We start from the raw sequence: 25,083 nt of genomic DNA on the forward strand, positions 1-25,083 counted from the left end.
AGAAAGACAAATTTCTCATTTTCCTATCGGTTTGGGAGCCAGTCACTGTTGATTAGCATCCAGCTGTGGCATACCCACGGGGAATTGCGTGGTCAGTGTATGCCCAGTTCCACACCCTTGGAATCAGGGGAGCCTGGCATTGATGTGAGCAGGCAGAGCCTCACATTGTTAATACACAAAATACTTTGTTTGGCTCAGCTGGCTAATGGTGTGTCTGTGGGAGGTTATCCATTCCCATTTCCCTGGGATTCTTCAGCTGCCTCTGCTTCTGGCAGGTTCTGTAGATATTACTGGTTTTGGCTGCAGCTGGGAAAATCAAGTCTTGGAAGGCAGAGTCTCCCTTGAGTGGAGCAGCGCTGGAAAAAGCTCACTGTGGGACTTGGGGTGTTGCATGTGGTGGTCTCTCCATCACAGCCACGTGGACAGAATTGGCAAGCTGTCTTCTTTTGTAGGAATTGCCTTTTAGGATAAGGGCCACCAAATTTTCATGAGATAGTGCTGGGTGTGTTTAGAAGCTTCCCAGACCGATTGTCCACATTGCATCCATGTTAATGTGAAATGTTTTTGGAAGAAGGGTCCTATTTCTCTCCCTGCATCTCCAAGGAATGTTTTAATGAAGTATCTGTAGGCACAGCACCAAAGGCCAAGGGAGCTGGGAATGCCCAGCAAGGCGTTACGTAAATGCTGCCGTTCTCCTGGCACTCGAGAGAGCACAGCATTAGTAAGAATTTGTCCAATACTGAAGATTTTTTGTAGATCAAACACTTAATATATGCCACATGCTGCAGAGGAGCTTACAGCAAAACAATCCTGCAGTCCAATAGTCCAGCAAAAAATGGATTATTCCAGAGGCAGTCAGTGCTGTTCTTTATCTCTGGGAAGGGGCACTATCAAGGGATGGGGTAGATTCACTCCAAGATAGATCAAATACCTCGAATGGCATTCTCTGCACCCCAGAGTTGTGCAAGAAGTGGCCTGGGGTGGGATCCAGGTGGTGTGGGGAGCATTCCCTCCCGGCTGCCAAGTCCTGCTTGTGGAAAGCCTAATCTGCCTCACAGCCAGCCCGCCCCGGCACGGGGTCAAAAAGTGATGGTTCATAAGCAAAGACGCAAAAGAAGCACAAGAGAAGTTCTCACGCTTGCTTAGAGTGATTAGCTGGGGAGCAGATCGCTCGCAGGGGTGGTTCTGTGGGACCCTGGGAAAGGCTGCTGTGCAAACTCAGAGCAGCGTTCCCAGTGCAGTCTCTCCAAAAGCAGCGACACCCATGTGTAAATCCACGGCTACTTGGCTCCTTTGGTGCTGCTCAGGGATGCTTGTGCTTGCTGGAGCTCTTGGGGAATCAGGATGTCAGTTCTCACCTGGGCTGTTCTGCAGAAGCTGGTGTTAGCTGAGGTGATGGTTCTCCTTTCCATAAGGGAAATAACAGTTCTTAGCTGTAAAGGTGCAGGAATAGCATGGAGGGTTGGTGTGCTCCAGAAGCGCTGGGCAGTACTGCTGGCAAAGCAGGAGAGCACCCTTTGTCTTAGCCTGTGGTCTGGTGTGTTGGTATGGGAACCCACAGAGGTGTCCCAGGGAACTGTTTTCAGCTACTCCTGGTTTTAGGTGGGATTCTGTTGTGGTTTGTCCTTGAAGGAAGCTGGTGGGACTGTGGGCCATCAAAGCCCCCCTGCTTGCCTTTAGCTGCTGTCTTGTGTTGACATTGACACACAATTAAAATTGGTTTTGGTACTGGGGAATTTTGGAAGGGAAGTCAGCTGAAGTGGAAAAGAAGCAGGTTTAGATCTGTTACAAGTGTCTGCACGAGCATGCAGCGCTCTGGCTGCAGATGGGTCTGAGCTTTGGCAGAGGGAAAGCAGCTGCGGAGAGGAACCGGAGTGCCATCATGTCCTGTTTCAGTAAGCCTGCCTGGAAAGCACGTGTGACAAACAGCTTTCCTTGGTGCTGGTTCCACAGGCTCTGGGGAGGGATTTGCACCAGGGCTCTCGGGGATTTCTGTGGCTGCCCACGTGCTTGGAAGTAACAGAGAACTTTGTGTCTGATGGTCCCTTTGGCCTCCGGTGGAGGAAGCAGTTGACTGAGGTGCAGGTCCCCAGGGTCTTCAGAGGTGTCCCTGACAGCAGCCAGCTGAAAAAGCAGGAGGAAAAGCATGTTGGCTGAGTGGAGATCGGGCTGTTTAACTTGTGCATCAGCACAGATTCCCCCTGTCCTCCATCCCGAGGCAGCATCGCACACCCGGAGAGCCAGGCTGAAGGTACCTGCCCCCCAGCAGCAGCCAGGCCCTTGGCACAGAAGCAGGAGGTGACTTCAGGATAGGGGCCAATGCCACAAAGCCCCCTGGCATTTCCATGTGCAGCTCTGCTGTTGCACCGGGCAGCCAGGGAGAGCTGCCACCAGAGCCGCTGCCGGAGCAGCGCTGGGAAGCTCAGCCATGCCTGATTTGAGGTTGTTGTGCTAGAACGTGTCTCTCCCTGTTTCTGAACTCCCTGAGATTCCTCTCTCTTGATGGAGATTGATTTTTGCCTTTGGGAACCCGAGGGTATACATTGTGCTCAGAACTGGCCTGAGCTGAACTTGGAGAAACTGCTGATGTGTTTGCTCTTGTGCGAGTTATGATTTTATAAGCTGCCTCATGGACTGTGTGTGGCTGAATGGAACAGGAAAGGGAAGAGAGGGAAGTGAGAGACAATCCCCCATGGATGGCACTGTGTTGGAGCATTCAACCCTCTGCAATTAATATCTTAGTTCCTCTCCCCTTCGGGGGAACAGTATAACCCCAGCTATCTAAATCTGTGGATTAGCCTTTTCTCTGCTACAAATGTCTGCTGACCATCAGGTTGTTCTCTTGGATAGGACAGCAAGGACAGCGGTATCGACCAGCCTGAGCCGCCCCTGGCACCGGCGGCGCTGGTTTGAGCGGCTCCCGGGCGGCACGGCCGAGGTGGCGCAGAAGGTGATGGCCAAGACTGGGGCGGGCTGGCCAGGGGGTGCTCAGAGGTCGGGCAGGCAGGGGGCTGAGGGGTCACCCCCCGGGTTAATGACTCTCCAGGCCCTGAGCCCGGTGCCCAGCACACGCTGTTCGCCTGGAGATTGAGATGAAAATATGTTCTCCTTGCTAAAGAGAGCGCATAAACAACCCTTAAACGGCCCATTAACCCACAAAATCGCAATAAAGGACGCGTGGTCAAGCGAGCATCGCGGACCTGTGACCCAGCGTGCGCCCTAATGGGATCCTGGACCTTATCATCCGCCCTAAGTGCGGGTAATGGGAAATTAGCAACAGGGAGGGGAGGCAGGAGAGAAACAAGGGGTGATGGGCACCCAGGTTGGGTGTGCAGAATGTTGTGGGAATAGCGGGGTAACGCTTGCGTGTAGTAAAACCACTTCAGAGTGACTCAAGAGAGACTTTTCCCATTGGCTCCAGTGGATGCCTTCAACAGCTCTGCAGTCCCCTCTCTTACAGCCTCTTCCAAGCAGCAGCCACTTCTGTGGTCCACCTTGCTTTTTGAAGCAGGACGATGGACGTGTATTTTATTTGTTTTCTGGATGGGATACTCAAATTCTGTTTTTTGAATAGCAAAGTATATTGAGATCCATTAGTGCAGGTAAAGGGAGAGGACAGTGGAACATGCATGATATGGGTGGACAGTCTGGCATCTCCTTCCAGCCCCCTGCCATGGCAGGGACACCTTCCACTATCCCAGCTTGCCCCAAGCCTCATCCAGCCTGACCTTGGGCACTTCCAGGGATCCAGGAGCAGCCACAGCTTCTCTGGGCACCCCGTGCCAGGGCCTCACTCCCTCACAGGGAACAATTCCTTCCCAATATCCCATCTAACCCTGCCTTCTGTCAGTGTGAAGCCATTCCCCCTTGTCCTGTCACTCCAGGCCCTTGTCACAAGTCCCTCTCCAGCTCTCCTGAAGCCTGCAGGAAGCTGAGTGCCTCGTGATGGGGAGGCTGCTGTAGCAGCGGGGCAAGGTCCTTGGCTCCCAGGAGATTCCAAGGGCAGTTATGATTACAAATATACTTTCAGTCAAAAAGAAATCTGTATTACGGCAGCATCATCCCTCTGAGTAATTTAGGAAGAAAGCTATGAAGTTTATTTCAGGAAAAGAAAAAGGAGTGAACGGCTTGTATTTTACTGGTTTCTTTTTTCCTATTGCAAATTGAAAGTATGTTTACCCTGGAAAAATCAATGTGGTTGGACACCTGGTGTAATTAATCATTTTGCAAGAGGCAGCCAGCTGATCTTTTGAAAAGAAAGGAGTTTTTAGCAGAGCTGTTCAAAGTTCATAGTCTGCCGTGTATCTCTAATGCTGATAAACATCCAGCAGAAAGGATGCCTGTCTTCAAATTTCTCATGGTCACACCTTCATGTTAAGGTGATATGCTGAGAAAAAGGCTGTAGACCCCAAGGAGCCCTCCAGCAAGGTGACTCTGGTGGTGTGGGCTCCAGTCACCTTCAGGAGATGCCCTCCATGGGCCATGGGACGGGGATGGCGATGTTCTCGGGTTTGAATTTGGAATCCTTAACCAGGAAAGGGTTTCTGTCCTTTTTCTCGAGGTTATAATGCAGACTTTGCTTGTGCTGTGTGTTGAACGTAGTTCTTTTGCCTAAACAGGCAGTCTTTTCCAACCAGGACCAGGTTGTTTTTTTTTCAGTGCACTGGTGCCTGACTAAATGCATTGGGTTGCATTCTTCATGTATAGACGAGACAACCCTTCTGTTAAGTATTCCTGTGTTTTCCAGTGGTGGGCTGGGGAAGTTCCAGCCTGCCTTGCAGGCCAATGGCAGCCCAAACCTGGCTGGCAGGGAGGGAGGGGAAAGCCAGCAGTGGGATGCTGTGCCAGCAAGCCCCCAATTGGTTTGGCTGGAACTGGTTTTAGGTCATATAAAAAAGGGGGTGAAGGATCCGGGCTGCTCAGAGAGCGGCAGGTCCTCGGGCAGCGCCACGGAGCGCGTTGGTTCTGAGCTCCACGGTGCTCTTTTTTTTTTTTACAAGGACTGCAAATTGCTGTAACATAGTTAAGGTCTGTAGGAAGAGACAAGTTTTCCTGAACTTTACTCCCAGCTTGAACTTGTAAGAAGTTCAGTGAGAGGCAAGGAAGGGGAGAGAGGGAGATAGAGGCACCCTCGCTCACGCCCCTGCGTCCGCAGCGACGAGGATGTCAGATGGCAAAGGCAGCCTGGAGAAACAGCTGAACGGCCTTGGGGAGCAGGGCAAGGAGAGGAGCCGCACGTCCCTGGTCATCTCGCAGGCCGTTAACCGCAGTATTTTCACCTCTGCAGTCTCCCCCGCCGCCGAGCGCATCCGCTTCATCCTCGGAGAGGAAGATGACAGCCCCGCGCCCCCGCAGCTCTTCACCGAGCTGGACGAGCTTCTGGCTGTCGATGGACAGGAGATGGAGTGGAAGGAGACTGCAAGGTGGGTTGCTTTTGCTTTACCCTGCAAGGGAAGGGCAGCCAGCAGCGCTCCCATGGGAAATTGCCGTTTCAGCCTTCCGTTGGGCACTACCCGTGCTGCAGGATCGCACGGGGAAGCCACAAAAAGGAGCCAGTATAATTCAAATGACCATTCTTTGGTAAATGAGGGAGCTTTAGGGTTTGTTTAAGTATTCCAAATGAAAAACTAGGGGAATGATAGAGTGCCAGACTGATTGCTGTAGCTTGCCTGTGGAGAGAAAAGTATGGGCCTCAGCAGTGCTTTGCAAAGGGGGACACATCTCGGCCGGAATTGCCAGAAGTTGCTAGCTGAGTCAAAACCACTTCAGTACTATTGCCCCAAAGTAGCTTTTGAGCGTGGTCCCACCTCACACCACAGGCTGGGAAATTTTAGCTGTCCCTGTCCTAGTGAGTCACTGATGGGATTAATTTTAAATAGAAAAAAAAACCATAAAGGTATTTTCTTGTGAAGAAATTTTTCAAGGTGCATGTTAAATGCTGGATGGGGTTGTTTGCTTTGAGTTCCTTGGCTCTGTGATGCCGCTGTTTCTTTGGTCAAAACGCCATGACAAGAAAGCTGGGGTGTTTTTGGGGTCTGGCTGGTACAAGTTACATGTAGTTTGTATCTGAACACCACTGACCTATTCCCAGTTGCCCACACTGACCCTGGGGGTTTTCCTTTATGGCAGCTGTTTCCCCACCTCCCCTTCTTAAGGGCACTGTCTGTGTTCAAAGTTAGCCCCTGTTTGGTCACCTTAATCTTCTAGACCTGTGATTTAATGAGCTGCTCCACCACCTACCCCTTTACCTCTTATCTTGCTTTATTTTTGCTTCTCAGTGGCTTGGGGAACTTACTGAATGATTTCTCACCTTTTACTCTCTAGCTTTTGACTTGTTGCTCATCCTTTTCTCCCTTTATTGCTCTTCTTTCCTCTTACCAGGAATTCAGCACTTCCTGATTTAGGTCTTCTTACACATCTTAGGTGCATTGAGCTGTGTTTGGGGTTCTCTCCAGGGGTCTTCTCCCAAGCAGCAAACCACAGGACGAGAGGAAACAGCCTCAGGTTGTGCCAGGGGAGGTTTAGGTCAGATATTGGGAAAGATTTCTTCACCCTTAGGGTTGTCTGCCCAGGGTAGTGATGGAGTGAGGATCTCTCATGGGATTTCATGTGTAGATGTGATGCTTAGGCACATGGGTTGGTGGTGGCCTTGGCTTTGCTGGGTTAGTGTTTGGATTGGATGATTTTAGAGGACTTTGCCAACCTGAGTGGATCCATGATGATTTGTACAAATGACACAGAAGTAACGAAGCACCCTGTTGAGGTGCTGTTTAATTTCTAAATTGGCCCAACCTTTGTGGATAGTGATCTTACAAAGAGGGTTCAGGATTTTCCAGCACATTGCTGAAATTATTTAAGCTCGCCCACAGAACCTCCTGAGAGCTCCTGAGTGTCTCACGGTGCCTCCAGAGCCGGCTGGCGCTGTGCTTCAGTGGGCACAGGACCTGCCAGCTGTTTTGGGGTTGTTTCCTAGCTGCATGAGCAGGTGCTGAACACAGGAAAAAGTGCAGGGTGGAGGACAGAGGAGAGGACAGAAGAGACCTTGTGGGGTTGATGCTTCCCCTGGCCCCAGTGCAGAACTGCTCAGCTCCCAGCTGGGGAGAGCAGCACTGCCTGCACGCTGGTGCGGGGCTAAAGGCTGCACTCGTATTTTGAGAGAACAAACAATCAAATTATCTTCCTCATCTCCCTCCTGCTCTGTTCTGACATCTACACATTCCTTCTGTCTGCTGCTCCTCACTCCCAACAGCCCTGTGAAAGCTGTGTCGATATTATCAGGTGTAAAACAGTGAAGGATAAAAATGTAATTCCTGGCACAGCTTATAAAACAAAAAAATATCATAAAAGAGGTTTAAAAAACCCATCTCCACCATCCCAGGGTCTGGCACTTGCATTCCTTTTCTCTGTAATCCCATTGCTTTCCTGCCCTCTCCCTGCCTTATGGAGCGACAGTCCCCACGCTATGGTGGACGTGTCTTGGTTCCCAAGGACACTTCACGGAGCCTCACGACAGGCTGGGGGCCTCCAGCTGCTGCAGGTCTTGTCCTTTTTCTGCTTCACTCCTGTGAGCACCTCTGGAGTGCAGGCTTTCATTCCCATGCTGGTTTAGTGGAAGATGCCCCTGCCCATGGCAGCAGTTTGGAGCTGGGTGAGCTTTGAGGTCCCTCCCAGCCCACAGCACTCTCTGACCGCATGCCTTCCTTCACCCGGCTTTGCAGGTTCATGTTTGGTTTGTTGTGTTGGGATTGTGGAGTGTGGTGAGAAAAGTAAACAAAAAGCAAATGTTGGTAGTTGTGAGTAATCACTTTCCCTGGAAGGACAAACACTGGTAATTTGCAGCCTTCCTGCTCTTGCAGGGTAAATGTAACTCGCTCCCACATCTCACAAAGCCCCTTGAAGTGCGCAGAGTTGCATCCGCCCGGGTCCCTCAGGTGTCCTAGGAAACACTTAGTCTTTGTGAACTAAAAGGACCCTATTAATTGGAGATGAAAATCAGTCTTGTAGCTTGAGGTAAAAAGCAGCTTTAAAAAAACAAAGTCTCAAAAAGAGATTATTGCAATTGTGAAGCATAATTGATTAATCCTCAAGTAATACATTTTTCAGGATTAAAGATAATTTTGCTTGCTGTTAATAGTACTGTTTTGAGCAAATGCATGAGCTTCCTTACCTTATGTGTGCAGCTTTTTTTTCTTAATAATCCCTTTATATTAGTCACTGGAATTTTCATTTTCCACCTATATTAAAATGGTGTCTCAAGAGGGGATTAAAAAGCATTTCTGCTTTGCCATTAGGGCACATTGAAGCACCTTTTCCTGCACCCCCAGTTTCCAGCGAAGCTGTTGCTGGGTGCTGTGGTAAGGAAGAAGGTGTGGGCCAGGTGAGATCCCGCAGCCCGGCTGGAGCCGCGTGCTCCATCCCTGTGTGCTCCGGGTGCAGCGGAGCCAAGGGCAGGGTCAAGGCTGCAGGGGCAAGTGGGGGTGGGCTGCAGCCCAGGGACATGGAGCCTCCTGCTTCCCTGCTGCTGGCATGTGGTTTTAGGGGTGTGAAGAGTGTTTTGCACAGCCAGGATTTACCCTTTGCTCTCAGCTTCCATTAGAGATAAGTTTTCTGGATTTTTTCAGACCTGCTTGGTTAAATTATTAAACAGCAGCTGGAGGGAAAGAATGAGCTCCTTAATTTGTGCCTTCTCCTTTGGTGGCTCATTTATTCTCTGAGAGCACCTTCAGACATGGCTGGGATGTGCTCGCCTGTGGGCATGGCATTCCATGCATCTTGGCAGTGGCTGATTCCATCTTTTGTTTCCTGAGCTTGAATCACGGAATCATTTCGTTTGGAGCAGCCCTCTAAGACCACAGAGTCCAACCATGAAACCAGAGCTGCCAAGACAAGTGAGGGACAAGTCCCCTTATTGCCAGAAATTCAGGATTTGTTGCCCTGCAAGGAGGCAGAAGCCTTAACCCCATCTCATTGCTCTGCGCTGTCGTAGGTGGATCAAGTTTGAGGAGAAGGTGGAACAAGGCGGGGAGCGATGGAGCAAACCGCACGTGGCCACCTTGTCCCTGCACAGCCTGTTTGAGCTGAGGACGTGCATCGAGAAGGGCTCCATCATGCTGGATATGGAGGCCTCTTCCCTCCCACAGGTGGTGGGTAAGTACACCTGTCTTGGCTCTTTGCCTCACCGCTTCCCCACATGTTTTTATTAACCCTGCTGTGGTCTTACGGATGGTTTTAATGAAAAAGCGCTGCTTTTCCAATAGAAGAGAAAAAACCAACCCATATAACAAGGAATAACAGGGGAAACTAGAAAGTGCCTGGGAAAGGATAACAGATAGATGAACAGAGTCCTTCTCAGTGCAGGAAGAAGAATGAAAAACATGAATTTAGTATATATTCACTGTAGAAAAGGTGACATGTGCAAGGATCACGTCTCTGGGGGCAGAGACAGCCATCAGGTGCCGTTCATGCAGAACCACTCGGGCCAGGAGCTGCTCCTGGGTGAGGTGTTGAGCTGCCCACTGAAGGAGGTGGGGCTGTGTTTAGGATGGGACACCCCACACCCCAGCACCAGCTGGTTCTCCTCGCTGCAGAATGAGAGGGGGGCTTTGGTACGGTCAGATTAGCTGTGGGTGACACGCTCAGTGACGTGCTGAGAGCCAGATCACGTTGCACACGTGGCGTGTGAGAACTTAGGGAAAATAAATTTTCCAAGTGAGCCATCCAGTGGAGGGACATTTAACCAAAAAACTCAGTTCACGAGCTGCTACATGAAGAGATGTAAAAGAGCAAAATTAAATACTTCCTCCTCCAAAACTCAGTGCTCTGAATGGTCATCTCAGGAAGTAAGGTCAGAATTAGCCTGGCATGGAATTCTCCCGTGCACTGGATCCTAAGGCTTGGAATTACAGCTGCTTCTGGCATTGCATAAGGAGTCTTGAAGCTGGTTTTGCAGGTGCATTTATGTTCCTTTGCTTTTGTGTCTATGTATCCAAATGCACAGCTTTGTAAAGTTTTAACAAAATAAAACCCCCAAGAACCTCTCAAGTTTTCTGCTGAAGGTGAGCCTGCTTCAGAAGCTGATGTTCATGGTATGAAACCTTAAACCCTGAAACATTAAATTTTCTTTTGAAGTCCCTTCGAGATGTCGCCTTCAATCTCCTTCTTCGACACCCAAATTAAATCTAATTCCTAGGAGATTAAATTACACGTCGGTGGCTGCTCTTGCTGTGGCACTGTGACACTGTCCTGAGCGGGGTGTTTTTGCTGCTCCAGACCCTTAATCAGACAGGTAGGGATATCCAGGACTGGATTTCCAGGATGATTTAATCATGATCACTTGGCTGGTGTCTGGTAGTGACACACAGGAAAGGAAAACTCCAAAGAAAAACTCTCTTTGTCGTTTTTGTTTTATCAGCAACAGGGAAGTGCCAGATAGAGAAGGATAAACTTGAATGAAGGTTCTGTAGGAAATACTCCAAAAATCACTAACCAAAACCACGAGCAAGAAGAGCTTGTATTAAAATAACACTTAGCAAAGGTCAGCCTTTTGCCAAACGTGTTGTGTAAGGGTACCTACGTGCATGTACCCAGCCTGCCTTAATTGGAGAGGAAGAAGTAGGCTCTTCCTTAGGGATTTGACGAGGCATTAATTCTTGGGCAGCACGTAGAGGATGACTTTCTGACTCACTGAGTTAGTAAATGTGATGGGTGTCTTACCTCCCCCTCGCCATAACTTTTATTATTAGCACAAATAAAAGTTACCAGCAGACAAATAGGAGCTGCCACTTGCCCTCAGGGGACGGCGCTTGAACTCAAGTCATCGGGGAGCAACTTGATGCGAGATTTACTGCACAGGGGACATTGTTCATAAGTCTGGCCACCTTCTTGCCTTTTTCCTCTGGGATAAGGGAGGAGAAAGGAGGGAATTGATGGGAAGTGAGCAGGCATTGAGGTCGCTGGGGGCCTTTTCTCCTGGTGACTCCGTGCAAAGTGAAGCCGTATAATCCATCCTGTGGTAAGTGGAGCAAGTTCTGCCGTTTGTAGTTGCCGTCACTTCAGTCCTGCGAGTGAATGATTTAATTAGTTGCTCATCTCCAGGACTTCCTCCTGTCTTTAGATTAGCTTTTACTTGGGGGGGCCTGCAGGGTGAACTCAGGCCTTGTTGAATCTGATGGAAGTTTTTCTGTGTGTTTTTTGGGAGCACCCTGGAACTTGCTTATGTAGCAAGTTATAGCATCTTCACTAAAGTCCAGGCTCAGAGAGAATCCATTTCTCAGCTAAGAGCCCTGGTCTTGGAAATAGTGTCAGTGACATGTAGGGAGTAGCAGAAAGGAATCTCAGTGCAGTAGGTGTGTGTTAGTGGCTCATGCTGGATGGAAATGTTTATGTTCTGTTGCAAGAGGAATGTCTGAAAGAGATTCTCATACAAATAAAACCTGGTTTTGAGATGTTAAGAAAGCCTTCAAAAAGGCAGGGTGAAAATTCCTCCAATCCCTCTCTCTCTGCCCTCCCTGAAGCAGTTTTGAGCTCTGTGGTTCATTTTGCTCTCCCCTCCCTCCCCCTTCCTGTGCCACAGAGATGATCGTTGACAATCAGATCGAGACGGGGCTGTTGAAATCCGAGCTGAAGGACAAGGTCACCTACACCCTGCTCAGGAAGCACCGGCACCAGACCAAGAAATCCAACCTGCGCTCGCTGGCTGACATTGGAAAGACCGTCTCCAGTGCAAGTAGGATGTTTTCCAACCCCGATAATGGTAATGCAGAGGCTACCTGGCTCTGGCCTTCTCTGTCACAGCAACCCGCCCGCCCAGAACTAACTGCGTGGCCCTGACACCGCTTTCCTAACCCCCGTGGGAGTAGCGAGACCGTGCTGATGGCGCATCAGCGGGGGCTCTGCAGGCTGCTTGGCCCGTGGCACGGCTCTAACCACATCTTCACTGGACTGGCAGGGGCTCAGGGGACAGGCAGGAAGGCAGGGGATGCTCTTGCAGCTGGCGTCGAGGAGAGGGTTTAGGAGCAACGGTAGGAAAGGGGATTCGCAAGAAACTTTGGTGGGGCCTGAGCCTTAAAAGGCTGATCACCTGAAACATTTGTACAGAGACAGAGCTTCCATGTGCATTCCATGTCTGTAACAGACAGTGCCAGTGGCACTGTGAATCCAAAACGACCTGACAGTAACATTTAGCTTGCATTTTATTGCCATGCAATCACTGTCCAGTGGGGTAAAGCTGATTTCCATCCTGCTTTATTTGTCCTAAAGTAGTTTTGTGGTGTGTGTTGTGAATATGTCTCTTCTTCTCCCTAAAAAAGGTGTAATAGGTAGTGCCATGTTGGTAGTGGTGTCCCTAAAGGTGTGTGTGTGTGTGTGTGTGTGTGCGCGCGCAGACAGCTACAGAGGCCTGGGCACTGACTCAGTGCTTGCCCCTGGGTGGAGATTTGGGGTCTACTTGCTCATGGTAATTAAAAAAAGAGGTGTTTTAAGCCTCTCATCATGCCTTGGAGTTCTCTCAACTGTCTCCTGTGGCAGTCTGGAAATTGGGCTAAAAGTTGCCATTTTAAAATACCCAGAAATAAAAGCAAGTGAAGAAACTCTTTTCTTCTTGCTTCAGCAAAGGCCTCTTAGCTTGATGTGTTTGGCTTCTAAAACTCACCCTAACATTCCTCCCTAACCTATTCTGACACTTGATTAATATTTCCTGCCTTGGCTCATCCTTTGGTGTTGCAGCAGGGGTGTGTGTGCACGTGGAGCCGTTTGTTGCGGTGGGTGATGCCCCGTGTCGTGTCGCGTGGATGCGGTGCTGGCGGAGCGAGTGACGCGGCCCGCGGTGGTGTGAGCCGCGGCAGCGTTCTCGGTGGATATCCCTGCAGGAGTCCCACGCAGAGGGGAGGGACTGCACTCCAGGGAGAGCACTGGCAGGGAATCACAGCTCTAGGGAAGGGGCTCAGCGTGGCCGGGGGAGTTCTATAGCTGGAGGAGCCACGAGCAGGGACTCCAGCGAGACCACATGGCTACAAACCCCAGCCAGCCTGGCCTTCTGCTGCCTTCCCATGCTGTGCTCCCCACAGTTTGGATGGAAGGCATCTGCTTCCTGTTAGCACCTCCATGACTCCAACCCTGCTGGACCTTTGGTGGCCGAGTTTGCTGTGAGGGGAGGAATCCTGGCCTGTGGCCATGGTGTGTGGGAGGCTGAACAGCAGACAGACACGTCTTCAGCTGTTGGTTTCAGGTGAAGGTTTCAGCTACAAGGGACATTTCAGTCGCCTCTTTTAGGGGATGCCCTCAGCTCTCAGCTGCAAACCCCTGCACGTAGGCAAAGCTTATCCCAGGAAGAGTGATGCTGACAAAGGGCATTTCTCACATTCTCACTGAGCCCCTGCTCATTTTTCATGGCTAAGGGCCTTCTTTACTTGGATTTTAAGTGATTTCGGTTTCATTCATTTCTTGTTCTTGTTTGCATGGGCTGTGCAGGTCCTGGCTCAGTTGGACTGCTTCTCCAAGAATTCTTTCCTGGTCTGGCCATCAGCCACTCCTTTTATGTTGTTGTGTCTCTGTGCTCCCACCTGGGCTATTTCTGTGCTCTGAGGATGTACAGCACTCTGTTCCATGGTAGGACAAGCGCATTGAGACTTTAGGAGGGCGAGACTGACATATGGGGGAAATACCTCATGAAAACTCGTTACAGCTATTTATTATTTACACTTTAATGAAAAAGTAACTACAGAACATATTTGATCAGGTTATATACCTTGGATTCAATGAATGTCTCACATGTCCTTTAGACAGATAAAAATTTTATGAGGCCAACGGGAGTGCAGCTGTCTCTTAGCATAGTTAATCACCATAATGACTGTGCCACCGGCCCCAAGCACTCCTAAATTTCCCTAGAGTTTCTTTCCAGGTAGGTGTTTGTTTTCACTTCAGTGTCAGTGAAACTTCCATCCAATATTGATGCTGCCACCAGGTCTGAGTATCTGCCTGCCCTCTGCACAGCAGCTTTATGGGCTGGTGTAGCTGCCCCCTGCTTGACTGGCTCAGTGGGGACACCTTCTGCAAGCTGCCCTTGAATACTTCAGGGGTGGGATCTGTTTGCTAGATCTGAAATTTGGAAATACACCCTGGGCCATGGCTCAAAAAAATCCTGAGGTGCCTCTGTCTCACTTGGTTCAGAGTGCTTAAATAACTGAAGTCTTAGGGCCTCCAAAATGTTATTTTTTTTTTTTACTTCAGAGATGAATGAGCCCCATGCAGTTATCCCAGATGCCTCTAGAAATTCAGGAACCTAAGAAAGAATGAGGTACTGCCCATCTCCCTGCCATAACCGATCCTGGAGCATCTCTGTCCTTTCCCAGCGCTCCCTAGGGATGGGAGTGGCTCTGTGGTTCCTGGGAGCGAGTCATCCTCAGCCCCCATCTGTCATGTCAGTGCTCTGTTTGAAGGTGAGGCAGTGATGAGATGGGCAGAGACACGGCCAAGGTGTGCTCTGCTCTCCATCTCTGTATCACAGAAGTTGGCGTGGGTCATGCTGCGGCAGGGTGTTTGTCAGGAATCCCTTTGCTCTGGGAAAGGAATCGGGCAAAAGAGGGTAGTTCCTTGTGTGCCACGGATGGAGGAGGGTAAATCCCAACGCTCTTTTGCTGTCTGTTCAGCAAAAAAGCAAAAAAGAAAAAGATGATTGCCAAAATTGTGGCCATACCAAGCTGGACTAAGCAATCCCTCCACGTTACCTTGAGAAGCTGCAGCCCTTTTCCCCTTGCTTCCATTGCTAGAAGGTTGAGCTGTATGAAGTGTTCAGCAAGGATATTTCCATGTTACATGTTGATGGGACTCCTGCAGGGGGTTTTGATGCATTTTTGACAGGTTTTCGTGTGTGTCTGGTTTTGTTGCGTGGCTTTTGAAGAGTTCATTGTATCCCTTCCTGGCACAACCCTTGTAACACCTGGGCTAGCAGGGCTCCAGCTGGCACACCTTGGGGTTTGCCACGGTATAACGTGGGATCTGTGTTCCCCATCCCTTCTGCAGGTGCCTGAGGACCAATCAATATTTACCAGCCTTCTGTGATGACATTTGCTATCCCTTCTGAGATGTTTCTTTCAGAGCTTCGTGCCTGCCAGCGTTCTGTATATTTTAACACCTGTGGGAGCCTTTGGCAAGCGAGAAGCGATCACATGCTGCTAAAGCCAAGCTGGCAGAGCCTGTAGAAAGCTGTGATGTGTTTAAGTGTGTGTGTTTAACCACCGTAAATAATGGCACAGTCCCACCACCGCGTGGGCGCTGCCCAAACACCTCCTGAGCACGGCTTCTTCACACTGTGCTGGCAGCATGGTTTGCAAACAGTTGAGTGGGAATAGCAGGCTGTTGGCAAGGTGTCAGCTGAGGCACAGACAGGAGGGTACCTGCCTGTGCTGGGGAGGAAGGTTCTATTCTGCTTCAGAATCCTGGAAGAGCTTGGGTTGGAAGGAAAGAGCATCTTGTTCCAGCCCCCTGCCACTGGAAGGGCCACTAGCCCAGGTTACTCCAAGCTCTGTTCCTTGGACACTTCAGGGATGGGGCAGCCATGGCTCCTCTGGTTCAGCAATTATTCAGTTCAGTGTTTTTCACATGAACTGTGACCTCAGTGCCTTGATAGCTGAGCAGTGGCATCAGCTGAACAGCACCAGCACAGAGGAGAGCAGCTGAAGTCAGAAGTGAGGTGGTGTCCAAGGAATGCTTGGAAAACCCCCACCAGTGTATGTATTGGCATCATTGGAAGCGCTGCAGACTAAGGTGAGCATTTCCAAGTCTGGATCGGTGTGCCTGAATATGTATGGATGGGGTCAGGATGCTCAAAGTTTGCTCCTGGGACATGACCTGGTCTTTATTTTCAAAAACCCGTTGTTACTGGTGGTGCTGTGGCCTGGAGCTGCTCGGTGCCACCAGCACCACAGCTGCTCACTGGCCTCCTTGAGATCTGCTTCAGAGATGCCTGAACTTCAGAGACCAGGGATGGAGAGCTGTGTCCAGCCCTGCCAAGTGAACGCTGCGAGCTGGAGCTGCGGGGGAGATGTCAGGATCTAAATGAGTGGGCTTTGGTGACCGCACTGTGCAGCTCAAACCTTCTCTCCTGCCTGGCTTTCCTGTACCACTGCTCGAGCCTTTCTTCCTGGCATAATTTTATTTTCTTTTCTTTTAACTTTTCCCCTTTGCTCTCTTCCTGCTCTTTGCTGCCGCTCCCGTCTCCTGCTTGCCTGGCACAAGCACGCAGCCCGCTCGAGAGCTCCGTGCCCTGCCTGGCCACGCGCACCTTGGACGATGAGCTGGGAGTGCAGCGCAGCCCCAGCGTGGGATGGCTCAGTAAGTGCCGGGCAGGGCTCAGGGCGGGCGGCCTGGGGGCCAGCAGAGCAAGGGCAAGTGGCAAGTCCCACCAGCTGGGCTCCTGACGCTTGCTGCTGCGTTAACAGTGGCAAGATGCCTTCAGTGGGGAGTGGTGCTACTCTGGCTGTTTGTTTTATGCTCACTGTCCCCTCCACTGCTCTGTTTCATTCTGTTTTCCCTTTTTCCTTCATCTGGGATGAAGCAGGTAGGTCAGGCCAGACTCCCCTTCCAAGGGGAATCTAAGCTGGTTGCTGGCACTATTTTTTTTTTTTTTGATCTCTTGCAGTATCCTTTGTCTGCTGAAGGGGCTTAAATATTTTAATTTTCACATGAATGGTACTTAGAAATAGTCTGCCAGCTTGATCTCTCTGGGGTGAGCCAGACAGGTCTCCAGCACTGCTCCTCTCTGATTCCCTGTGTCACATGTGAGCCTTGCTGATCCCAGAGGAGCTCGCTGCTCCTCCCAGGAAGGCACAGCCAGTGGCACAGAGGTGTTCTCAGGTGGCCACGGCAGGCGACTGAAGTCTGAGTTCCAGGGTATTCCCCTTGGCAGGTTACTATGGAGCTGATCCATAGGATGAGATAATAGCACAGAGGAGTTTGGACTGCGTGCTGTGCTTCCCTCACGAGTCCTTGGCTGAGCACAGCCACAGACAGGCTCATGTCACCTTTGCCAGAGAGAAAGGAATGGGAGCTGGGCCTGGATCAGGAAATGATCCTTCGTTAGCAAACACCATAAGAGAGTGAGTGTCGTGTGCCAGAAGTCCTCCACAGGGGTCTGAGCAGCCCAAACTTTGTACTCCAGGTGATTTTTTGGAACTGTGGTGAGTTTGTGTGGCTGTGTGGAGCCCATCAGGAGAAGGTTTGTTTGGAGCTGCTCTGAGGTTGTGTGGCTGCGTTGACCCTCCCTAGGAGAAGGAGGCTGGTAGTGTGGGGAGAGAAAGGCACAAGCCTCCTCCTCCTCTTGGGAGAAGGGTCACTATATCACAGGGAACAACAGGCAGCTTGGAATCTAATAAACAAAGCAAACAACTGATGTAATCTGGAAAAAAATAGCAGCCAAGTGGGGTCTTAAATAACAGTGGGAAGAGCTGAAGCTGAGGATCCCCCTTTGTAATATGTGATTTGTCTAATTGTGCTTGGCTCGGGCTGTGCTGATGGTGCTGGACGTGGCAGTAACACACAGCAGGTACAGCTACTTTGAATCTGTCCTCACCTATGTTGTAAAGAAAACCCAGCCCTGGGGAGTGCAGAGTTTTTTATTCCCACTCCTTTGGCTATTTGCTCCTGATGCTGGTTTATTATTGAGCTTGTTTGTGCTGGGAGCTGTGTTGGGAGTTCCCTCAAACCGAGAAGTTGGACATTGCTTTTAATAATATCAAATAAATATTGTCTCAAAACACAGCCTCAATAATGAGACAAGGAGATGCCTCCTTTCCATTTTTTATTTTCCTTAATATTTCCTCTCTTTCCAATGAAGTTCATGGTCAGAAACTTTGGGATGAAAGCTCCCGGTGCTGTGATTCAGATTCCTGCAAACGTGATGAGAAGAAATGGGAACATTTCAGGATAATTTATAACAGTTCATAGTGACAGCTGTGATTTCCAATCCTGTATCTGTCCCAGAAGTCTTTGTTTACTCTTGGTTTCTTGTTTGCTTGTGTTTTGGGTTGGTTTCAGTTTAATTATTCTGCTGTGTCTCTGGAGAGTTTCTTCACCTCTCCAGAGAATCTGGTGTCAGGAATTGGTGACTCTTGGCCCGTCAGCGTGGCACACACGTTGTTTTCATCAGGGAGATGCTCAAGGCTCCTGAGCTTAGTTAATGAGCCTACTCATAATGAGGGAGGTGCTCATTAGAGGCTGTCTCAAAGGACCAGGAGCTGCTGCCCTCCCTCTCTGCCTGCGCTGTGTGCAGTGACTGGGATGGAGGGGGGCAGGTGCCAGCCACACAGGAGAGCTGAGGCCAGGGCTTGGCACCCTGGAAGGTCCCAGCCCCATGGAGGGATGGGTTTGTGGTGGGTCCTGGGTGACCTGGCCAGCAGTGTGGTGCTGCTTTGCTTTTCTCCCACGGGCAGGAATTATGGAAAGTCCTTGGGCTCTTCTGCTGTGCTGGGAGTCACTGGAGTGCTGTGGGTCAGAGGTGATGAAGCATTAGCATCTTAAATCCCCCCAGTGCCACATCAAGTGACAGAAAGCAGCTTGGCAGGGTCTGGAATTCCCCACACCAGCCTCCCAAGGAAAGGTGTTGCTGTAGCCTGAGCCTCTGTGTTCTGACTGGATGCAAGCAGGTGTTTTAATGGTGTCAACATTGTTGTTACAGGCAGCCCGGCCATGGCTCACCGAAACCTGACTTCCACCAGCCTCAACGACATCTCGGACAAGCCTGAGAAGGACCAGGTAAGCTCCAGGTCCAGCCTTCGCTCGGGAATGTGTTTGGAGAGGAGCTGGATGTTGGGGGAAGGGCTCCACTGTACCTGAAGAAGAGGAGTGAGTATTGTCGAGTCCTCTGAGTGGTTCCTCCACTCTTTAAACACCAACCCTTGGAAACAGCAGGTTCATCTCCTGCAAGGTCTGAAGCAAGTGACACCACATGGATGTCTTGCTGATCCCCATGAGAAAGGAGGGAAAATACCTAGGGAGTGATGGATTTTGGATCCTCTTCCTGCTGAGGGGTTACAAGGGCCAGCAGAGGAGCACCCTGGGCTGAGCGTTCACGGGAACCATGGGGTAGAGCAGGAGCACACAGGGGAACGTGTCCCTGCTGCAGCAGCTGGTGGAACAGAGGTGCCACCTCCCCCTGCACGTCCCAGCAGGAAGGTGGCTGTGCTGACAGGTAATGTGGGAGAGCAGCTCCAAAATGCAGTCAGTAATTGAGTTAAAATTGGCCTCCAGTGACAAATCTCCACGGACTTGACCTTTTTGTTAGACTAGGGTAATGTTTGGGGTATGGCATACGGGCTGTCTTTGTGTGTGTTTCCATCCTTTCCCAAGGCTGCCCGTTCTGAGGGGTAAGAGTAAGTTTATTCCAACTCTTAGAAAAACTGGTGGCTGAATGAGGTCTCTGTGCAAATTTCAAAAAACCTTTTGTCTGGGTTCAAAAAGTGGGTTATTCTCAAAGCCCGGCTGTTTCTTTCGGAGAATCTCTTTTTTTGTCTGTGTCTTTCAGCATTCCCTAGTCCCATGGTGATTCTGAATGCAAATGAGAATCACTTTGGAAAATTATTTGGGTAGCACAGAGTTGCTGGCCAGTTGGGGGTGACTCCCATCCTTCAACAATGGCTGGTCAGAGTCTTCTCTAAGTGCAGCCTGAAAGGGACACAGCAACATAATTGAGGTAGAAAAGTGAGTCCAGACTAATTAAATATTGTAAAAAGAAATAGATATTTGCCTAAAGAAATACACTTCCATGGAAAGAGAAGGGGAACAGCGTGTTTTGCACTGACCTCAGTGTCATGCAGTGTTGTAGTACCATGTGTATTGGTTGTGTTTTCTAATAGCAGTTTCCTTTAATACACACAGCCACACCTGGGGAAGAAGGAGGATTGTTAAATAGCTTTTTTGCCATTGAACAAAGTTCTGTGTTATATTTTTTATCCCATTGTAATTGGGGTTTTTATGCTACACCAGCCCAAAGCTGGGGCTGAGCCTTGCAGCAGCCTTGCAGCTCTCAGCGGTGCAGACGGTCCCCGCTGCTCCTCCCGTGTCTCTGGAAATCCAGATAATGGACTTCTGTGGAGAATTGGGTATAAAAATAGATGTTTTGGTAGCACTGATATCTGGGAAATCTGTTATTAGATGCAGCTGGGAGCACACTCCAGAGTTTTTAACTTGCAGTGTACAGAATGTCTGGCTCCTGGTAGCGAGAGCCGTTCCTTGCTAAGCACAGGGTTCCAAAAATCCTCTCGGTTAATTAGCCCGTGTCCTGCCGATGAACTTAGCACAAGTGGGAGCCTTGTCCTCTGCGCCTTGAGACATCACCTTAGAGCTCAGTTTTCATTCAAAGTCCTGCCTTGATTGAGTTTGTGGCATTGTGGTGGTGCCTGGCAACTTCCTGAGCAGGACTCAGCGTGCCATACGGGAGGCACGGCAATAATCCGTCGTGTTACCACAACACGAGCTGCTAAGGGAACAGGTTGGCCTGCCTTGGCAGCAAGGAGACTGGCTGTCATTATTTGGGCATCCCATCTGGCACCTGGACAGCTAGTGAGGCCATCCAGGCAGGGGAGAGTCTGCTGGAGACACAGAATATCCCAATTTTTATTTGTTTGTCTGCGTGTAAGAACTGCGGCGGGTGAGGTCAGTTTATAGCAGTTGCATGGAGCAAGGCTGCCTTCCTGCATCCTTAATCAGTTCCTGGTGGTTTATACAGATAGAGGATTGTGTGCCTGTGTTTTAGAGGAAAAAAGGCTTTGAATACAATATATGCACATATATATGTGTGTATATATATATATGTGTGTGTGTGTGTATACAATTAATGAATACATTTATCCAAACTTCTTTGTACCTTCAGTGATTTTCCTGTCCTCCTACATCCTTAATATTCAGCTCTGCAGCCTTTAATGCTATTTGGAGTGGTGCAGCTAATAATCCTAGGGAGTTTAGGATACTCCAGCATACTCCTTTGACCTGGAGCGTTCCTGCTCCTTTTCTCTGGATGTTGTAAGGTTTGGGTTTCACATGCGTATCAGAGATCTGATGTGTCAGAGAATCCTCCCGGGTTCATCCCCACTGCCAGGGACCCAGGCAGAATCAGGCAGTTGGCATCAGCTGGCTGTCTCTGCCATGGGAATGGTGGCTTGATCCATTGGGATTGCAGAGGGGCTGGCTCAGGATCCTGCAGGAGCTGCTGGGGCCCAGGCTCAAACTGCTCCGATGAGAAACAGCTTCAGCAAGGGCCCACAGATTTGGGGTTTGCTCTTTCTTTGTGTTTTTTGCTTTGGGATTGTTTGGCATTTTATGAAGGTAGTTAGGGAAGGGGAGGTGTGTTCCCTTTTCTCTGCTCCTGAGGTAGCAGTGCACAGAAGGGGTTTGCCTTCATTTGTTGTATTTTAGGAGTGTTGGCTGCAGATAATGCCCTGGGCATTTGTACCTGGAGAGACAAGCAGTGGCATTTTGGGACAATTTATTCTTCTTTTCTATATAGCAATGCATAAGTGAGCATCTAGACTTCCTGCCCTCTCCTGGGCTCCCAGCTCTCTGTTGCCAGATACACCAGTGATGCTGGAGCTATGTCCCTAAAACCAGGACCTCTCATGGCCGGGGAATTCCTCCAGCTCCTGAACATCGAGTTGTTGGATCAAGTTTTTCACTAGCACTGTATTCATAGAATCCCAGCATCTCAGAATGGATTGGGATCTTAAATATCATCCTATTCCACCCCTTGCCATGGGCAGGGCCACCTTCCACTAGCCCAGGTTGCTCCAAGCCCTGTCCAGCATGGCTGTGGACACTTCCAGGGATGGGGCAGCCACATACTAATATTTTAAAAACATTTAAAACTCTTTTTTTCAGCTTATGTGTGAAGGAAAGTGACTGAAAAGAGTCAGATAGATGCTTTATCAGCCCCTCTGGTGCCACAGTGCCAACAGACCACAGGAAGCTGGGGAAGTTCCTACTGCTGTTCCCACTCCAGTCCCTCGTCCTGCAAGAAATCCTTTGGCTGTGCTCTGTTAGAATGTCCTTGGCAGCTCCAAGTGGCTCAACCACCGGGACTCCTTCAGTGCTCAACATGGAAAATAAAGGGGACATGAAAGGAAATGTGTTTTCCCAGGGACCTGCTATTCCTGAGCTGATGCAACAGCATCTAGAAAGGGAATGTATGTTGATATAAGGGGAGTTTCCTGACCTGGCGTTATCTGTGCTTCCAGAGGGCTTGGATGTGGGACGAGCCTGGCTCTGAATGAATACAGTCACTCACAGGGAGGCACAAAACCCTTCTTATTTGTTGTGGTGTAGACACTGTGTGTTCAACCCACTGTTTCCATGTCAACAGGGGATCTGTGCCAAAGCCAGTACTGAGGTTAAAAAAGAAATTGGCCTTGTTTAGAGAAACCCTCCTGCCTTTCCTCGGGACCCATGGACAGAGAGGCGCTGGCTGGATCCCATTCTTGGGAATGCAGTCCTGTGATTGATTGTGGGAGTGATTGCCTGCTTTTCCTGTTGGAGCATCTTCTCATCTCCACAGTTGCAAGCAGACATTCCCCATTTGGAGGTCTGTCAGCCTGGGTGATGTACTTTCACTCCACAGAGCTCCAGTGAAAATTACTGTTTTCCAGTACAACCAATGCCACCCTTCTGGAGGAAAGGAAAAGTTTCTAGAAAGTTTAGTTAACCAAATTTGCCCTTACTTTTCCTGCTTTTCTTGATGCAGAGAGCAGTTTTGCCTGCCTGGTTTCTCCCCATATCCACAGTGGCTCTCTAAAGCATCCTGGGGTGATGTGGAGCAGCCTGGAGCTTGGAAGGTACCCCTGGAGGCAGGTGGTCAGGGGATAACTTGTGGGAAGGTGATCTTAAACCTATGTGTGAGCAGATACAGAAAAACAGAGACAGCTTCAAGTTCCAGGGGGAATTAGGCTTCCTTAAGTGCTGCTTAGGAGTGTGTACTTAGGAGCTGCTTTCAATCCCAATCGATCCAGAGCGGTGTTGATGATCTGAGTGCTACAGTGCATTTAAGGAAATTGGGATTTTGAGGTTGCTGTGCCTTTTTGCAAGTACAGTGCTGGAGACCTGTGGCTTTTATCATAACATTAGTGGTTGGGTTGGAATGATGTTCAGTTTGGCAGGGGAAAGTGAAGCTCCCTCGTCCCTCCCTTGTTCCTGGATGCTGCTGAGGAGCCAGATCTTTCCAAAGCTTCTTTGGGGAATGGTTCAGAATGGATTTTAAGTGCTGACTGCACTCATTACCTGTTTGATAAATGATTTAAGAAAGTGGCAAGTGGTGCTGCAAAAGTCATTTGGAGATAAAAAAAACCCACTGTAATGGCAACTTCTTAAAATTAGTGACGGTGGTTTGCTGTGCTGGGCAGGGGGGAAGGGTCTGGAGCCTTCGGCCTCAGGAGCTGCTGGCCACAGGAAGCCCTGCAAGTCAGTTCTGCCTCAGAGAATCACCTGGGTTTGGACTGGGTGTCCAAACCAGCCCTGGTGTTGCTGAATGATTATTTTTCAGCAACGTGGCCAACCTGGTGAGGCACGTGAAACGTTTCTTGTGGATTTACCATCTTCCCATTATTTTTTTACCACCACCATGCTCCCAAGTGCTGTGGAAGAACTGGTAGCACTTCTCCAGACTTCCTCCACAGTGCTCCTTGATGCTTATTTACTATTTCTTCTGGTGGCATGTAGGGGTAGGATAGTTCCAGCAGTTTTCTTCTTGTTTAATCAATTCATTTGCTTTCTCGAGACTTCTTCCATTTTTCTGCTTCCTGGAGTGGCCTCATGCAGCTCATTAGGGATTCATAGCCCAGTTCAGTGCCCCCCTGTCGCCGGTGCTCCTGGCAGTACATCCTTCCTCTCCATTCACCCCTCGCCAGGCACGCCCAGAGCATCTCCAGAGATCACCCAGGGAGAGGGGGCAGGTTGGGAACCAGCCGAGGGCAGGGTTTTCAAAAGCCTTACTTCCAGATTCAATTCCAAATTGATTCTGCCGCTGCTGAAGTTCAAACAAAGGCGTCTCGCAGAGGCTGAGTTACAGAACCCAGTGGCTGGTGCTGCTGCAGTGTTTTCCCATTCCCTGTGGATGGCATTTCCCCATGGCTGGATCCAGACCGAGGGTGCTCACTGCGGAGCCCTCCAGCATGCACACGTAGGGCACAGAGGTGCAGAGATGAGAAGAACGTGCCTGACACAATTTTTTTTTCCCTTCCTCTTTCCCTGCTGCAGCTGAAGAATAAATTCATGAAGAAACTGCCTCGTGATGCTGAGGCCTCCAACGTGCTGGTGGGGGAGGTGGATTTCCTGGAGAGCCCCTTCATTGCCTTCGTGCGGCTGCAGCAGGCGGTCATGCTGGGAGCTCTCACCGAGGTCCCTGTTCCCACACGGTAAGGAAACCCAGCCCCAAGGCAGGGCACCACACAGGGAGCCTGCATTTCCACCTGGGAAAGTAGAAAAAACAGGCCAGAAGATGTTCTCCACCGCTTTCCATCCCGTGACATGCAGAACCGTCAGGATTGGTGGTGTAAAGTAACAAAACTCACTGAAGCTGCTTCATCATTTTCTGGTCCTGAGTTTGGTTATAAGTAAACCATTACACAAACACACTGACCTAACAACTCAGCAGTAAAGGGCACTGTCAGTGTTGAATTTAAGTCCTGGGGCCTTTTTCCTGCCCCTTCTGTACAGATCCCAGATTCCCTCTGCACATTTTTGCTGCACATGTTATCCCTCTTCAGCTCATTTCAAATGGAAGATTCAATTCTGACCCTCCTGGGGCGAAAAAAAAAAGTCAGGTGAACCAGGACATACAATTCTGCTGGGGCTTGTTGCTTTGTAATGCATAATGGCTCAAGGAAAAATGTCAGAGAAATATTTTATTTATTGTGACTCATGTAGCAGATTAATTTCAGTCTCACAAATAGTAATATGTCTTGTGTTCTTAAATATTTGAAGTCACTGCTTGAATATGCCTGCCTGTCCAAGCTGCCCTATGTGAATTCATAGCAATATCACAGCCCTTGTATGGAGTGGAAGTTACATGGCTGTTGGAATCCTTGCCTCTTTCTGTGTAGCAGACAA

General features: G+C 49.7%; 1 protein-coding gene across 12 annotated transcripts in view; it reads left to right on the forward strand.

Moving 5' to 3' along the window:
- Positions 1-25,083, forward strand: part of SLC4A4 (solute carrier family 4 member 4) — a 146,558-nt gene that overhangs the window by 89,186 nt on the left and 32,289 nt on the right. For 4 of the 12 annotated variants that reach the window (XM_086890754.1, XM_086890753.1, XM_023927081.2 and 1 more), the window contains 6 exons: positions 5,288-5,423; positions 8,987-9,147; positions 11,573-11,752; positions 16,234-16,329; positions 18,671-18,747; positions 24,232-24,389. In XM_086890754.1, coding sequence (XP_086746880.1) covers positions 5,288-5,423; positions 8,987-9,147; positions 11,573-11,752; positions 16,234-16,329; positions 18,671-18,747; positions 24,232-24,389 — 808 coding nt within the window. The remainder of the gene's footprint in view (positions 1-5,287; positions 5,424-8,986; positions 9,148-11,572; positions 11,753-16,233; positions 16,330-18,670; positions 18,748-24,231; positions 24,390-25,083) is intronic. The other 8 variants (XM_086890757.1, XM_086890758.1, XM_086890755.1 and 5 more) reach the window with 2 other exon arrangements.

The sequence above is a fragment of the Cyanistes caeruleus genome, chromosome 5, assembly GCF_971803275.1.
Source record: "Cyanistes caeruleus chromosome 5, bCyaCae1.hap1.1, whole genome shotgun sequence".
In the NCBI taxonomy this organism is placed as follows: domain Eukaryota; kingdom Metazoa; phylum Chordata; class Aves; order Passeriformes; family Paridae; genus Cyanistes; species Cyanistes caeruleus.